At 41.0% G+C, this 13,244-nt stretch overlaps 1 protein-coding gene across 2 annotated transcripts in view; it reads right to left on the minus strand.

The window, feature by feature from the left end:
- The window catches only part of LOC115210404 (elongator complex protein 2), a 60,001-nt gene that overhangs the window by 15,240 nt on the left and 31,517 nt on the right, over nt 1-13,244 (minus strand). For both annotated transcript variants that reach the window (XM_029779000.2, XM_036502197.1), the window contains 3 exons: nt 7,328-7,450; nt 1,733-1,888; nt 392-586 (listed from right to left, as the gene is read on the minus strand). In XM_029779000.2, coding sequence (XP_029634860.1) covers nt 392-586; nt 1,733-1,888; nt 7,328-7,450 — 474 coding nt within the window. The remainder of the gene's footprint in view (nt 1-391; nt 587-1,732; nt 1,889-7,327; nt 7,451-13,244) is intronic.

Consider the following 13,244-nt stretch of genomic DNA (forward strand, 5'->3'; position numbering starts at 1 on the left):
AAAAAGGTTAATTTCTAGCTGTCAACATTGTACCATTATGTAAATTCCTGTTTAATAAAGGCTAACCAAGGGCTAAACGATGACTAGCTATAAATAGTATCACTACATCTGATACTCACAGACTAGTAGAACTTTGAGGTTACTAGGCTTGCAAGAAGTAGCAGCCTAATCTCCCTCTAATCACACTCTACTGCCTTAAAAGTGAAAGAACATATTGGATAATGTTGTCTTAGATATATTAGACTTGAAAAATAAAAGCTATGCTCTGGTTAAACTGCTGAAGCAGAGCTGTGCTAGTGCTAAACTATTAGATCAGGGATGAGATAGATCCAAATAACTTCACAGACTGCAGAAGAACGCAAAATACCATCAAATGTGAGACAATAATTACCTTATTTTTCAATTCCACTTCAATGTCCAATTTGCTAATATTGCAAAAATTCTCAATAAAATTCTTTGGTGCATTAAACACCCTCAACACTTTCTCATCTGCACCACTGACAAACTTATAACGATGTAGAACAGCAAGACATTGTATATCATAGCCATGCACTTGAGGACGGGCAACTTCATACCATGTTGGTCGCTGCAGAAGAAATGGTTCCAAGAAAGACTTAAATTTTACAAAAGAACATGATTTACAGTCATCATCAATGTTGTCATCGTCGTTTTAATGTCCACTTCCCATGCTGACATGGGTTGGAATGTTTGACGGAGGACTGGCGAGCCAGAAGGCTGCACTAGGCTCCAATCTGATCTGGCAAAGTTTCTACAGCTGGATGCTCTTCCTAATGCCAACCACTCCAAGAGTGTAGTGGGTGCTTTTATGTGCACGAGGGCCAGTCAGGCAGTTCTGACAACGACCACGCTCAAAATGTGTTTTTTACATGCTACCTGCATGGGAGCCAGTCCGGCAGCACTGGCAATGACCACACTCGAATGTTGTTTTACACATCCCACAGGCACATATGCCAGTAAGGTGACACTGGCAATGATCATGTTCGAATGGTGATTTTTACATGCCACTGGCATGGGAGCCAATCAGGTGGTACTGTCATCGGCCACATCAGTGACTTTGATTTTGATTTCACTTGCCACAACAGGTCTTCACAAGCAAAGTTTATTGTCCAATGAATGAGGGATACTCATATGTGGGCTGGTTACACCCACTGGTGTAGGCCACGGATTATGGTCTCACTTGGCTTGTCGAGTCTTCTCAAGCACAGCATATCTCCAAAGGTCTCAGTCACTAGTCACTGCCTTGGTAAGGCCCAATGTTCAAAGGTTGTGCTTCACCACCTCATCCCAGGTCTTCCTGGGTCTAATTCTTCCACAGGTTCCCTCAACTGCTAGGGTGTGACACTTTTTCACACAGCTATCCTCATTCATTCACAACACATGACCATACCAGTGCAGTCGTCTCTCTTGCACACCACATGTGATGCTTCTTAAATCCAACTTTTCTCTCAGGGCGCTTACACTCTGTCGTGTATGCACATTGACATTACACAGCCAGCGGATGAAGATAGATGTTGAATCAAACACAAAATACTAAATATTTATATTATTGATATCTTCAATATCATCATCTTTTATTAATAATGTATCTGATAGCAATATCTGCCTCTGATGTCTACAGTGATACAGACCACAGATAGAAGCATCAGTGATATCCAACCAGACAGCAGTGATGTCTTGATATGAAGTCAAACAACAAAAAGTTTGTCCTTACCTGTAGGGTATCTGTCACCCAAGGGGCATGAAATCTACAGGTTTGATCCAAGCCGACACTAAGCAAGTAGCTCCCATCAACTGGATCCCAAGCAATATCATCAACAGCCTTGAAATGTCCACCTCCTGTTACAGCTGGTTCCCAACATAGCTTCTCCTGATAATAGTAACCATAGAGATCACAAAGACATTACATAATTTTTCATCAAGAAAACAGGGTAGAGCAGCAACATGAAACTGTACAAGAGATTCAGTTTACCTATACCAAGTTTAACTGTCTAATTACAAGTTTCAACCTCCTGAAACCTATTATTGCAGAAACTAAAAATATTGATAGGATTCAGAGATGCATAATCATCTCATAAAAAGTTCCCATAAAGCAACAACTTTATTTTTAGCATATTTAATTTTCTATACAAAGGACCCATCACAGAACCAAGAAGAAGCAGCCAAAAGATGTTCAAAAATGTTCAAAAACTGCAGTCAAGATGCAGCAAATGAAAGTACTTGCAAAATTCAGACATGGCAATTTTGATTTGCTTGATAAGCCTAAATCAGAACATCCTTCCAAATTGAAAGACAAAATGCTACAGGCAACACTTGCAAGGAATCTTACTATGGTGGTGAGAAAACTTTCCATTGAATTTAACATTAACATCTGACCATTCATAATCATTTGAAAAGCAAGGAAAAGTTTTTAAGTAGGTGGAAATTGGTTCCTCGTGCTCTTTAGGCAGCAAATTATCAACACAAGCTTGATTGTTGTGAATCATTCCGTACACATAACCATCAAGCACCATTTTTAAACTGGATCATACGGGAGATGAAAAATGGAATCTTTACAGCAATATTAAGCGCTGCAGACTGAGGTTAAGTCCAAATTAAAAACTTGTACTATGTCCACAAAAAGTATATTATCCAAAGAAAACTTTATTGAGTGTTTGGTGGAATATGGAAAGAAGTATTCATTATGAGCCTTTAGGGTCAAATCAAAGAGCAACTTCTGAAGTCAATTATTAGCAGCTTTACTATTTGAAGACTGCTTTAGATAGTAAACATCTTGCCTTAATAAACTGCAGTGGAATTCTCTTTCATCATGATAATGCTAAACCTCACATTGAAGAAGTTACTGAAATATTCAGGAATCCTTTGGATAGGAAAAATGCTATATCATCCATATTCCCCAGACCTCACTCCATCAAACTTCCATTTGTTTAAATCATTGCAAAACTATTTAGATGGACAGTATGCACAGCAAAGAAGACAGAGAAGATTAATTAAATATATTTAATTAAGTTTATATTTTAATTAAAGATCCAAAGAATTTTTCAAATTAAGCATTCAAAAAGAAAAGTGATAAAAAATAAAAGAACTTATATAGGTTATCAAATTTGCAGTATTATCCTGTTTGTGCTTTTAAATAAGTACTAAAAATTAAACAGAACTTACTATACAGCCCTATATAAAATACTAACATTTCTTGATTAAATACAAAGCAAATAATTTTAATAGGTGATAGGTGCAATTAATGGAATTAACCTCGTTTTATATATATGTAAGAGCTACAGCCCAATTGATTAGGAGCAAAATTAGGGTAGATGAAGTGCAGTTCATCTCTGTCCAAGGAAGAAGCACTGCAATTGCTATTTTCCTAGTCAGGCAACTGCAAAAGACATAGTTAAGAATAAACCATTATACTTGGCATTCGTAGATCTAAGAGAAAGCCTTCAATACAGTATCTTGCTGTGTGATATGGTGGGCTCTGAGGAGGATAAGGATAGACAAGTGACTGGTGAAAGCTGTGCAGGCCATGCAAAGAGATACTGTTAATAAGGTGAGAATTAACCATGAGTACAGCAAAGAATTTGGTGTAAAGGTAGGGGTTTATCAAGGCTCAGTCCTCAGACCCCTCCTTGTCATCATTGTCCTCCAGGCCATAACAGAGGAATTCAAGACCAGCAGCCCCTGAGAACCCCATATTCTGATAATGTTGCCCTCAAAGCAGATTCCATATCAGAGCTAGGATAGAAACTCCAGGTGTGGAAGCAAAACCTGGAATCTAAGGGCCTTAAGGTTAACTTAGAAAAAACTAAAATCTTAGTAAGCAAGGAAACAGACAGGACCCTACCCACTTAAGGTAGGTGGCCCTGTTAGATTTGTAGGAAAGGTATAGGCAGGAATACCATATGGTGTACATAGTGTAAACTTTGGACACAAAAGAGGTGCAGTGGATTAATAGGAAGATTATCAGAAAAGATAGTTTTCTTATGTGGAAAATGGACAGGATCCATAAAAACTTTAGAGACTTGGGAAATTAATTCTCTCAAATGCCTTGGTCATTCATTAGAGGTAGTAGATAATTTCTGCTACCTAGTGGACCAAATTAGTAGTAAGGGAAGATGCACAGAAAGTGTATTAGCTACAATATGAATAGGATGGAGGAAATTCAGAGAGCTGTTACCTCTGTTGCTTACAAAAGGATTTTCTCTCCGATTGGAAGGAAGATTGTATGATGCATGTATATGGATAGCAGTTCTATATGCTTATGAGACATAGTCCCTGAATGCAGAGGACATGCAAAAGTTAGAGAGAAATGAGGCTCTGCTGGATGTGTTATGTAAGTGTACATGTTCAATAGAGTGCTTGTTACATTGAGAGAGAACTTAGGCACAAGAGGAATTAGTTGCGTGCAAGAGAGAAGACTGCAATGGTTTGGTCATGTGATGTGGATGGATGCTGACAGCTCCATAAAGAGGTGCTGATTTCTCAAAGTGAAAGTGGGAGACCCAGGAAGACATGGGACAAAGTACTGAAGAACAACTCCTGGATGCTGACCCTTTCAGGTGAGATGACAAAGGACTGAAATGCCTGGTGCTTTGCTGTACTGAAGAAGACCTGTACGCTGCAGCAGAAGTGTTAAGACTGGTGCCTCTGGTGGCCAGGATTGGCCTGCAATAGTCCTGTATCGATGCCACGTAAAAAGTACAAGTGGTGGTGCCATCTAAAGGTGCTTGTGTGGAGCTATGTAAAAACGCCTGTGTGGCACCATGTAAAAGTGTCCATGCAGTGCCACGTAAAAGCGCCCAGCACACTCTGTAAAGTGGTCAGCATTAAGAAGAGCATCTGGCTGTAGAAACCATGCCAAATCAGACTGGAATCTGGTGCAGCCCCTCAGCTTACCAGCCCTGGTCAAACCGTCCAACCTATACCAGCATGGACAATGGAAGCTAAATGATGATGATGGTGATGATTATAAATCATCATCATCATCATTTAACATTTGACTAGAGATGACAAGCTGGAGAGCTGCAGCAGATACCATTTTGATTTGGCATGGTTTCTACAGCTGGATGCCCTTCCTAACATCAACCACTCCAAGAGAAGTACTTCTTTTATTGATGAAAAAGTTTTCATCAACTTGAAACTCTAATTCAAAACAGAGAGGAAGCTATACACAGCAGGGAATTTCATCTGATGCTCTGCTGTCTTGGCTCATTTATTCCACTCTTACATTGTACAAAATACTGTCCACATTATGTAGATAGTAGAAAACAAAGTAAAGTTGGTGGCAAGAAGCAATAAAAGACAGGGGAAGGTGTGTTTGTATTAGACGGAAAAGATACTGGTTGCAGAGCAGATTAGGTCTCACAAATACATCAATACAAGGCATAGGTATGGATATATGATTAAAAAGTTCACTTCACAACCATGTAGTATGGGTTCAATCCCACAGTGTAGCACTTTGGGCAAATGTCATATTCCTCAGCCTTGGGTTGACTAATAACTTGTGAGTAGAATTTGGTTGATGGAAACTACGCAGAAGTCCATTCTATGTCCCCCTCCTTGTCATCATCATTTTACATGGTTTTCTATGTTGCCAAGGGTTAGACATTTTGACAGGATTCAATGGGCTGAAGGAACAGTCTTTCTCTAATGTTTTAGTTTTGGCATGATTCCTTTGACTGAATGCCCTTCCTAACACCAAGCGGTTCACAGTGTACTGACTTTTTTTTTTTCTGCATGCCAAGCACTGATGAAGTCAATGTGTATCTTGCAAAACTCTCAAAACCTCGTCTGAGAGAAATTTAAAAAAGCTTGGTATGAATTTAGAAAAGGTGTTGAAAAGTTAAGAAATGATAGGAGGAACACATTAATTGTATATGTACACATACACACACATATGAAGGTAAGTGAGATATATCATTCCACTGCAGATACTAAAGAATTTTAATGACACTGAATTATTTCCCCTTACGGTAACAATCATTTCACTTTGGTATCTTATGTGAACAAAGAAATAAATATCAAAGTATTGGAGTCAATATCATTGATAAAAAAAATAAATAAAAATTGTTGAAAGCAGTGCTCTAGCATAACTGAAGTCAAGTGACTGAAGCCAATTACTGAATGAAAGTAAAATCAATATGCAACAACCAAAATTAATCAATCCTAATCAAAAATTTCTTAGAAGATTATTTATAAATATAGTAAAAGCTTAATTCACTATTGTGATAATCTGAGTTGGCATTTTTTAGTTTTCCATTCAGTGTTTTGAAAAGAAAACAAAATTGTCATCCATACATGCAACCCTGCTTTATCTTAGGTGCCTCTAAGTTGATTTAAGATGTTATGAAGGAGAAAATAAAGTTCCAGCTACTGTGACAAGTGCAGCCAGAGATACCTCTTCCTTTCCTGCCAGACTCCTTGTTCACACTCCTTCCAGTTCCATGGACAATCCAACTTCTGACACCAACATGACTCCAACAGCAAAGTTAGCAGCAGGGAAACTGCAGACCAGCATAGCAAGCCAACTTTCCCAGAGAAGTCATGCTAGTTAGATGTCTTGTAGAATGTAGTTCTTTGCTGTTGGAGCTGTGATGCTGTCAGGAGGCTGTGATTTGCAACAGATGTTTACAAAGAGCTAAGAATTTTGAAGTACCTGCTGATACTGCTTATTTAGAATTAGCTTTACAATATTTTCTTTTAATGCAGAACATGTTATAGTAAACTTAATGTATTAATACAAATACTAGTAAAGTAGTTTGCATCATAGTACATGTCTTGCAGGGTAGTAGGTACTATAGTACATGTATTAGTAGCTGTAAACGGTCTTACAACATGGTATATGATTGTAACTACTTTGACCATTAATTATACACCACAGTGGTGGTGGTGATAAAGACCAACAAACTAGCAGCTTTTTAAACATTGCTATTGGTTATGTTATGGTTCTGAGTTCAAATCCACCCAGTTCAACTTAAAACTTTCATTTCTCCAATACACTCACCATCATCCTTGGGTAGGTTACTTGATATTTTCTTAATATGACTAGATGCCCTTCCTGTGCCAGCCCATACAGTCACTTTTTACGTGGGGTCATGGGATACATATTCTAAAACTGGAAAACACAGTTAGGACACCAATATTCTAAATATGATTAAATTTACAGAGAGTAATGCTTAAGAAAAGAAGTGGCATTCAGTTAGATTTGTCACTTAGGATGGATTATCAAAATAGCTCAAATGACAAAAAAAAAAATAATAAAGTATTTACATTATCAGGAATAAGTAAAGGAAGATGTCTTTAAACTACTTACTTTATTAAATGTCCATTGATGTAGAGCACCTTGGTAACCATGGGCTAAGATAGAATCACCGCATGGACTGAACAAACCACCATAAAACCCTAATGTATTTCCACCAACTTCTCCAACACGAACCTACAAGAGACACATGGTTACAGTAATATATACATATGATATATAGTTAAATAAAGATTCAGGTACAAGCCTGGTGATATGCTATGCAAAGTTTGTCCATAGTTATTGGCTACCTGATGTCATCATATAGTGGAAATGCTCTTGCTACTGGATATACATCAGGAATTCCGTAATATCTGTAGAATTTATATAGATAAATAATAGAAAATGGAATGAACAATTTTCTTTATTTAAAATCACTACAAGTTTTTCAACATATTTTTACACCTGTATTACATTGGTGAGATGTTGTGTAATGACGTGGTGTGTAATCATTATCATGTATCAAAACATCTGTAGTGATTTTAAATGATGTTCATTCTATTTTCTATCATTTACCTGTCTGTCTGTCCATGTATGTATATATATATATATATCATCATCATCATCATCGTTTAGCGTCCGTTTTCCATGCTAGCATGGGTTGGACGGTTCTACTGGGGTCTGTGAAGCCAGAAGGCTTCATCAGGCCCAGTCAAATCTGGCAGTGTTTCTACGGCTGGATGCCCTTCCTAACGCCAACCACTTCGTGAGTGTAGTGGGTGCTTTTTACGTGCCAACCGCACTGGTGCCTGCCAGACAGAGCTGGCAAACGGCCACGAACGGATGGTGCTTTTTATGTGCCACCGGCACGAGGGCCAGGCGAGGCTGGCAACGGACACGAAACGGGGCGGTGCTGGCAACGGTCGCGAAACGGAAAGTTCTCTTACATGCCACCGGCACTGGTAACACATCTGCAATTTCCATTGATCGATTTCGATTCTGATCCTCACTTGCCTCAACGGGTCTTCACAAGCAGAGTTTCGACATGCCACCGGCACTGGTAGCACATCCGCAATTTCCATTGATCGATTTCGATTCTGATCCTCACTTGCCTCAACACGTCTTCACAAGTAGAGTTTTGTGTCCCAAGAAGGGAAGGTATGCATACGTAGGCTGGCTCCATCCCATGTAGAAGGCCACGGGTTATGGACTCACTTGTCCTGCCGGGTCTTCTCGCGCACAGCACACTTCCAGAGGTCTCGGTCTCTAGTCATTTCCTCAGTGAGACCTAAAGTTCGAAGGTCGTGCTTCACCACCTCGTCCCAGGTTTTCCTGGGTCTGCCTCTTCCACAGGTTCCCTCAACCGCTAGGGTGTGGCACTTTTTCACACAACTATCTTCATCCATTCTCGCCACATGACCATACCAGCGCAAACGTCTCTCTTGCACACCACAACTGATGCTTCTTAGGTCCAGCTTTTCTCTCAAGGTACTTACACTCTGCCGAGTGTGAGTACCGGCATTACACATCCATCGGAGCATACTGGCTTCATTTCTAGCGAGCTTACGCATATCCTCAGCAGTCACGGCCCATGTTTCACTGCCATGTAGCATGGCTGTTCGTACACACGCATCATACAGTCTGCCTTTCACTCTGTGCGAGAGGCCTTTTGTCACCAGCAGAGGTAAGAGCTCTCTGAACTTTGCCCAAGCTATTCTTACTCTAGCAGTTACACTTTCAGCACACCCGCCCCCGCTGCTGACTTGGTCACCTAGGTAATGGAAACTATCAACTATTTCTAGTTTTTCTCCCTGGAAAGTGACGGAAGTTGGTCTCAGAGCATTTTCAGTGTTTATTGTTCCTGAGCATCTGCCACATACAAAAACCATCTTCCTAGTTAGCCTTCCTTTGACATTGCTGCATCTCTTATGTGTCCATAGCTTACACTTGGTGCATCTTATAGAGTTTCTACCTACACCTTTTCTACAGATCGAGCAGGGCCATCTACCTGAAGGTGTTTGTGATTTGTCTACCTTCCTACTGATTACGACTTTGGTTTTAGCTAGATTGACTCTGAGGCCCTTCGATTCTAATCCTTGTTTCCACACCTGAAACTTCTCCTCCAGTTCTGATAGCGACTCAGCAATTAGAGCAAGGTCATCAGCATAGAGGAGCTCCCAAGGGCATCCTGTCTTGAATTCCTCCGTTATTGCCTGGAGGACTATGATAAATAGGAGGGGGCTGAGTACTGAGCCTTGGTGGACTCCTACCTCTACCCGGAATTCTTCGCTGTACTCATTTCCAACCCTCACCCTACTAGCGGCGTCCCTATACATGGCCCGCACAGCCCTCACTAACCATTCATCTATCCCTAGTTTCCTCATTGCCCACCAGATAAGGGATCGGGGGACCCTGTCGAAGGCTTTCTCCATGTCAACAAAAGCCAGGTACAGGGGCTTATCTTTGGCTAGGTATTTCTCCTGCAGCTGCCTTACCAGGAATATAGCATCAGTAGTACTTTTCCCTGGCACAAACCCAAACTGCATCTCATCTAAACTAACTCTCTCTCTAATTAGTTGGGCTATGACCCTCTCCGTAACCTTCATCACCTGGTCCAACAGCTTGATACCTCTGTAGTTATTTGTATCTAGGGCGTCACCTTTACCTTTGTAGCAGTTGACTATTATACTGCTACACCAGTCATTGGGTATGACCCCTTTGTGTATCACCTGATTAACTATACGGGTGACTAGGCTATAGCCGACACTACCAGACATTTTGAGCATCTCTGCAGTGATTCCTGATGGGCCTGGGGCTTTCCCTGTCTTCATACTTCTAATTGCCTTAGCTACCACGGAACTATCAACTCGGATAGCTGGTCCCTCTGTTGGGTCAACATTCGTCAGACTCTCTTTATCCCATTCATTTTCTTCATTCAGCAACCTTTCATAGTGGCATCTCCAAACCTCTCTCTTTGCATCCTCATTTAGCGCAAGTGAACCATCTTCCATGCGAACACACTTCTCTCCTACCACATCACGATTCTCTCTCACACACTGTCTTGCAACACGAAACACCTCCAGTCTTTGGTCCTCACGGCGCAGAACATTGGCAAATTTTTTCTTATCTGCTTCCCCTCTGGCTAAATAAACCTGTCTCCTAGCTTCTCTTTTGGCAGTCTGATACAATTCCCTGCTACCCCCATTTTTCCAGACCTTCCAAGCCTGTCTCTTTTCTCTAATAGCCCTGTCTACAATATTGTTCCACCACCACGTTATTCTAGGTCGAGAGGGGACTTTGCACCAGCCACAGATCTGGTCAGTGGCTCTCAGCAGGTTGTCCCTTAGAAACGTCCAGCTGTCTTCTACCCCCTGTGATGCTCTATCCCCTTCTACTTCGTCAGAGGCTTCAAGTAATATGTCCCTAAATCTCTGTCCATTTGCAGGATCTTTAAGCTTCCAGATCCTTCTTCTCCATATTTGTCGTCTTCTGGTTGTCCTCCTAGTCCTGATCCTAAAGTCACTAACTACCAGTCTATGTTGTGGGGTACATTCTTCACCTGGGAAGGTTTTGGCATTTATAAGCAGCCATCTCTCCCTTTGTCTTGTAAGGATGTAGTCAATTTGGCTGGTATGTTGGCCCGATTGGTAAGTGACTAGGTGGCTGGTAGGTTTCCTGAAGTTAGTGTTGCAAATCATAAGATTATTTGCATCGCAGAAGTCCAGCAGCCTGGTTCCCTCCTCGTTGCGGGAGCCATAGCCATAGCCTCCATGTACGCCATGGAAGCCCCCAGCATGTCGTCCAACGTGACCATTGAAGTCACCAGCCACAAAGATAAGGTCTCTGTCGTTCGTCAACGAGGTAGTCTGCAGTAGAGTGTCATAGAATCGGTCTTTCTGTCCATCGGGTAGCCCCGACTGAGGAGCATAGGCTGATATAATGGTTGCTAAACTATGATGAAGCACTAATCTAATCTTAAGTATTCTGTCACATACTCTGATTACCTCAATTACTTTATCTACCCATTTCTCAGCGATAAGTATACCCACGCCACCAACCCCGTCAGTGTTCCCTGCCCAGAAAATCTTGTACCTGCGTTCCTTGCCTGTGAGGAACCTAGCTGATCCTCCTCTCCACCTTATTTCTTGCATGCAACATATATCCACACATCTCCGTTCAAGCATCTCGACTATCTCACCAGACCTACCTTTCAGAGTGCCAACGTTGAGGGTGCCAACCCTGAGGGTGTGGGAGGCATGGGCTCTAGAGACCCTGGGACGGTGGACAGTAGCTTCGTGTACCTGAAAAGAAAGCTCGCATTTGGCAGAATTCATGTGCAAGAAATGAAGTAGTAAAGTAGCCTTCAGTACAACCTGCATAACGCTAGCCTTTCATATTTTGCACTGTATGGACATTACCTTACATAGGTCGAGACTAGGGGTAGGGATGGTGAGAGCATTTGCAGTCTTCATGGGAAGCAACCCCGGAATGGCAGAGAATAGGAACTTCCGGCATGCGTGGTGGGAGTGGGAGGGCGGGTGCACCGTAGCTGAGTAAAGAGGTTCTGTTAATCGTATGAGCTAGCAAATGCGTTTGTATGAATCGGGAGACAATACTAAACGAAAAATTGAAAAATCAGAGTGGCTATGAACCTGTAGACAAGTCTAAACGAAAAAAATGTTTGAGCTAGACAGGGTAATGAGGGAATACTGAAAGAATGAGGGACAATACAATGAGATGGAAATTGAAGAATAGAGAAAGAATAAGAATAAGTGCAAGAAAGAAGGTAGTCGTAGCGAGGTTGGACGATTCACTTAACTTTTAGCCATTCATGATCTGTGCGTATTCTTCTTTAAATATTTTGAAGCGAGTGGGGTTAACGATAAATGCGATCGCTCTTTTATATATGGCGATGATGGTTTTGGGAAGGGGGGGGCATAGAGAACCATGGCGATGATGGTTATGGGAAGGGGGGACATAGAGAGAGAGAGAGATAGGGTTAGTTAGAGAGAGAGGTCAAGGGACATGTGACAATAAGCGGTGTAAGGGAATTTGACTGGGGACGGCATTGTCGATAAATAAACATTAGATAAATAGGTTTGAAAATCAGAAAAATCAGAAGGAATATCATTATTGATAGCTAATATAACACCATAGCTGAGTAAAGAGGTTCTGTCAATCGTATGAGCTAGCAAATGGGTTTGTATGAATCGGGAGACAATACTAAACGAAAAATTGAAAAATCAGAGTGGCTATGAACCTGTAGACAAGTCTAAACGAAAAAAAAATGTTTGAGCTAGACAGGGTAATGAGGGAATACTGAAAGAATGAGGGACAATACAATGAGATGGAAATTGAAGAATAGAGAAAGAATAAGAATAAGTGCAAGAAAGAAGGTAGTCGTAGCGAGGTTGGACGATTCACTTAACTTTTAGCCATTCATGATCTGTGCGTATTCTTCTTTAGATATTTTGAAGCGAGTGGGGTTAACGATAAATGCGATCGCTCTTTTATATATGGCGATGATGGTTTTGGGAAGGGGGGTGGGCATAGAGAACCATGGCGATGATGGTTATGGGAAGGGGGGACATAGAGAGAGAGAGAGAGAGATAGGGTTAGTTAGAGAGAGAGGTCAAGGGTCACGTGACAATAAGCGGTGTGAGGGAATTTGACTGGAGACGGCATTGTCGATAAATAAACATTAGATAAATAGGTTTGAAAATCAGAAAAATCAGAGGGAATATCATTATTGATAGCTAATATAACACCGTAGCTGAGTAAAGAGGTTCTGTTAATCGTATGAGCTAGCAAATGCGTTTGTATGAATCGGGAGACAATACTAAACGAAAAATTGAAAAATCAGAGTGGCTATGAACCTGTAGACAAGTCTAAACGAAAAAAAATGTTTGAGCTAGACAGGGTAATGAGGGAATACTGAAAGAATGAGGGACAATACAATGAGATGGAAATTGAAGAATAGAGAAAGAATAAG

Source organism: Octopus sinensis, linkage group LG4 (assembly GCF_006345805.1).
Source record: "Octopus sinensis linkage group LG4, ASM634580v1, whole genome shotgun sequence".
Classification (NCBI taxonomy): Eukaryota; Metazoa; Mollusca; class Cephalopoda; order Octopoda; family Octopodidae; genus Octopus; species Octopus sinensis.